The sequence below is a fragment of the Rhyacophila brunnea genome, unplaced genomic scaffold, assembly GCF_057557595.1.
Source record: "Rhyacophila brunnea isolate RB1 unplaced genomic scaffold, BYU_Rbru_1.0 scaffold_88, whole genome shotgun sequence".
NCBI lineage: Eukaryota > Metazoa > Arthropoda > Insecta > Trichoptera > Rhyacophilidae > Rhyacophila > Rhyacophila brunnea.
Window position 1 is genome coordinate 372,520 of NW_028233359.1, and position 4,749 is coordinate 377,268.

Genomic DNA, 4,749 nt, shown 5'->3' on the forward strand with positions numbered 1-4,749 from the left:
CCACAAGGCGCCTCCAAGAATCCCATTCGCTTACTAGTCTTCTTGCATCGTTCCAGGTCAAAAAAAAATCAAATTAATTTTTATTTTACATAATAAAATGAACCACACATTATACACGGCAAATAGTGTGTGATCAAATACATCACTATTCAATGGGCGTCAGTGGATAAACCGAAAGCAGTTGTCAGAACAAAGGATATCGGTATTATTGACACGTGTTTAAATTTATCACATATTCTTCTACATCCGAGATCGGTTGCCTGTTACTCCACATTCGGTATGTATTTCAGTTGCCGTTATTTCTGAGTTCTCAGGTCATAATTAACGTGATCATACGTCCCGTTTTGAACGGGTCCATCCGGTTTTTAGGTAACCTATTGACACGGCCTTAAAATGTAGGCCGTCTGCCGACATTTTCTTTCAATAAATTAGTGACGTCACAACTTTTCGATCCGACCTTAAATGTCGATTTTACTTGAAAATACGCGGCCTACCTCTAAACAAAGCTATATTAATTGTGTATGGAGTCCCATAGTACAATCTGAGAGACTTATAGCTCCTCAGAGTGAACTACGGATGAATTTTCTTTCAAGAGGACCGAACGGTCTTATAAGGTGAAATGTAAGTAATTGAAATATATAGGATTAAGGTTAAAAATAGATAATAAATTGTAAACGACTTATGGGATATCATTTGTTAAACATTGTAAATAAATGTCCATTTGTATTTAATCTGATTTTGAATTATATAAAAATAAATTTTATTTTTTCAAATTTGGCCTCGATCTATTTGCCGATACCAAAGCGAAATAACTTAAATAAATAAATTATGATATCAAATATTGTCGTAATTAAAATCTAATGATTACGTTTTGTAAGTACTGATTACACACACTCAATTTAAATAATAAATTAATATTTCGAATTATAATAAAAAGGGTACCAATTTAAGTACCTACTTTTGTAAAAGTTAAATGAAGGAATTTCGAAAATGGAAATTCTGATAATGTAAGTCTAAGGACTCGGTTGCTCTCCTAATTTACAAATAAAAATTATTCTTTAGATCTGTCAATTAAATTCGACAGATCAATATTAAATTACCCGAAATAGGTAATTTTCAAACTCAATAAATAAGTAGGTACTTGTCATAGAAATTTAGACTAAAACTAATATTATATCTTTAAGTTGGAGGGATCTATAAATGTAATTAAATAAATTTTAATCGTAACCCCTTCAGGTTGTCTGTAATTAGCCCGCAAAAGTTCTGCATAAAAGAAACGAACAACTTCGATTTCTGCCAGTCATATTATGTCCACGCTCTTGAACGGTGATTTTATTGATTCACGGTTCTGCTACGCTCTATTTTTAGCGAAAGTACCTTCATTTTTCTTTTCCGTTAGTCCGATAAACGAATTAATAGATATTTTGACAATCTATGTCGAAAGCACTATAAAGACTTTTACGATTGTTATCAAACTTGTACCACCTATAGGTATTAACTAATTGCTTATTTTTATTCTATTAAATGATCATAATTTTCCGGAAAAGCCGGAAAATGAACGGCTTTTCTGTGATTGGTCCAAAACTTTGGCTCTTAGCTCTATAGAGGAGGTAGAAAGATCTCCATTGGTCCATTTTTCGAATGACGTCAAAATCTCGGGTTTTTCCCGCTGTGGGTCTATATAACGTCCTACATTTCATCTACCGTCAGTCGCCGATTTTTCAATATTGCTGGATACCAATTCTGGAATGAAGCACTACCGAAGTATGCTAGAAATGAGTATCAAACCTGCTACCAGCAAGTTCCAGCCTGCTTCATGACGCGATAGTGTGTTCTCCGACGCTTCCGCGGAAGTATACCGCTTCGCCCTCTGTCCAATAATGCAACGTAATATTTGCCAAAAATCGGGTGTACATTTATGATCGCCTAGGAGTTTGCATTAAATTATTGTCTATGCCCTCACTGACAGCAAAATTTGGCGCGCAGAGTAGTTTTATATCAACAAATACGTCGGTAAGTGAACATCATTTGAACATTTATTTCGGATATATCTTTTATAGAATAGTATCTAGAAATCATACTAAAAGTGTATTTATTTATTCCTTTACAGACAGAAACGAAAAATGGCAATTGCGAATAGTGTGCAGATGGAAATGCTGGTACAGTTAATGGACTGTAAGTACTTACACAAAATTTTTATTCATTTCATTGTAAACGTATCTCGTATACTCGTAAGAAATGTACCCTACTAAAATAATGCTAACATGTGGTAGTACAAACATACAAAATTAAATTTAGATATTAACAAATAAATAAGCGAATAAATATAATATTAGTTAGACACTTACCCAAACACCAGAGTCTGAGATGCTATTTGGTTGATAATATGTCTGACACATTTGGTTTGTACCATTTAGTAATATCTCTACGCAGATGTATTATTTTCACACCATTTTTTCTATGCTATTATTGTACCCTTCAGCTACTGTAACTCAAACTGCCTTAACCGCAATGACGATGTGAAATACTATAAAATTACCCTATTTTCCTTAGTGCATCCTGAACTCGTCGCAGGAAGGATATCCAACGACCTCACCTGCATTGAAATCGAGAGGCAGTGGCGGGAGATTGCAGTGCGACTCAATGCTTGTGGGGGTGCCACGAAAACATGGCGAGATTGGAAAAAGGTGATGTACTATTACTATATAATATGTTTAATAATTATTATTTCTTCGATTATCAGCTGTATTCATAAATTAAACCAGGTCTTTTGAAAGTATCCCAAATGTCACTGCCGTGTACACAGTACTACAGTCTGTATTCTATAAACTGGCGTACACGTCACACGGAAAGCATTGTGCCATCGCGTTGAACTGTTGAACTGTTGCAAGCTTCGGGGGGAAACCGGCACGCAGCTTATAGAAGACAGACTTTAGATTGTTAGGTAGGTAGTAATATTGTTGAAATTGAAAAGTTAAAATTATTATTGTTTTAACAGGTATGGCAACACACACGGCGCAACACGCGGGCCAAAATGGCCAAAATCATCATTTCCCAGAAGAAGACGGGAGGCGGCCCGCCCTGTAGAATCCAGCTGTCTGCTCTCCAGAACCGAATTTTGGCTCTCATACAGCCAATAACGTTTACTGGTGAGGAGCACATTGGACAGGGGAGCTTCTCTGGGGTAGGTAGGTCATTCATAAAATTCTATATTGATTAACAGTATAAAATGATTCATCCGTCGCATGTTTACTTATGATGATAACATTTAATTTACAGATACGTCATGATGTCCTGTCCCGTATTGGTGCCGCTGCTTCTCCTCCTTCTGCAGAAGTTGGTGCCGCGGAGTAGTCCGGCAACAGCATGTGGAGCGTGCACCCTGCAACTCCTCCTTCTACAGAAGTTGCCGGCAACACCATGCAGAGAGTCGGGGCTCGGAATATGTCACCATGTCGAGTGACATATTCCGAGTCATCAGATGCAGACATGGAAACCCCCGAATGTGCAATCTCTGCGACACCACGGGTCACGGCTGGAACTGTTGCACAGGAAGACAGTGCTGCCTTCACGAGAGCCCATGCTGCTACACGTGAAGGCAGTGCTGTCTTCCCAGCAACAGTGAGAACCCGCAGGCTCTCGTTGTCCCAAACTTCTGTGGCAACGCAGACAATGGGTCCGGTGCCCGTGTTAAATACCACCCTGAGTTGCTGACCATCAATGTTGCTGCGCTCAGGTCTGACATGGTAGCTCTCAACATTGCAACCAAGTCAGAGTTGAGCGCACTAATATTACTACTCGGTGCAAAAATAGACAATCTCGGCAATGCACCGTAATCACTTCTTTGGGGTGGTTGGCGCTATTTCGGGGGTTTCACTGAATCATAATTACCGTGTTGAGCCGAATATAAAATAAGATTTTACAGCATCGTGAACTTATGTTTAATGTATATGGCGATATTATGCTTGTTCACCATGCATGAATACACCTGTTTATAATCAACTGTGAAACATTATTTTATATTCGTCTCAAAACAGTTTTTTCATGTGCTTAAATACTCGAAAGAATTCCACTTCCATAACTTTTGAATGCCTTAAAGCCGCGTTGACACGATCCAAGTTGACTTGGACCGAGCGCCATCCGAACTTACTCATACGAGACATCTTCATACTAATTATTCCTATCTAAGCTACTCGGACCGCGTCATACTCATCCGAGGTATCTCGGATGGGAGTAATTAGTATGAAGATGTCTTGTACTAGTGCGCTCGGTCCAAGTCAACTTGGATCGTGTCAACCTGCGGCTTAAACCAATAATTATTTGTTTAGTTCTGTTTCAATGCAATGTTTTATTAAAATGGAATTGTTTAATGAGTATTTATGTGTCTGCATCTGTGATTTTTCCATGGTGTCTCTAGTTTGTTATGAAAATGTGCAAATCTTATGCAAACCTATATTAAATTTAATGATTTTGTGTGTATAATCGGTGTATATAAAACATTTTTTGAGAGACAGGATGAAATAAAATTCCACAGTATATTGAAACAATCATTTTTTTATTGCTTTCATATTTCACAAGAATATTCAAATAATTTAAAAATATTCTAATATTAACATGAGTATGAGAATCGTAGTTTTGATTTTGAAGTATGTGTCCGATGCATATCGTCGTTGAAAACCTGGTAACTTAAAATTTTACAGTATTGAGTTTTTTACTTATTTTATAGCAATTTTGATGAGCTATTACGGC

General features: G+C 37.2%; 1 protein-coding gene across 1 annotated transcript; it reads left to right on the forward strand.

Annotated features, from left to right (window-relative positions):
• The first annotated feature begins 1,713 nt into the window (after positions 1–1,713).
• Positions 1,714–4,547, forward strand: LOC147063735 (uncharacterized). The gene is made up of 4 exons (XM_085959339.1): positions 1,714–2,175; positions 2,554–2,687; positions 2,999–3,184; positions 3,280–4,547. Exons 1-4 carry the CDS (start codon positions 2,124–2,126, stop codon positions 3,352–3,354), a joined length of 447 nt encoding a protein of 148 aa, XP_085815465.1. The 5' UTR covers positions 1,714–2,123; the 3' UTR covers positions 3,355–4,547.
• Positions 4,548–4,749: the final 202 nt, after the last annotated feature.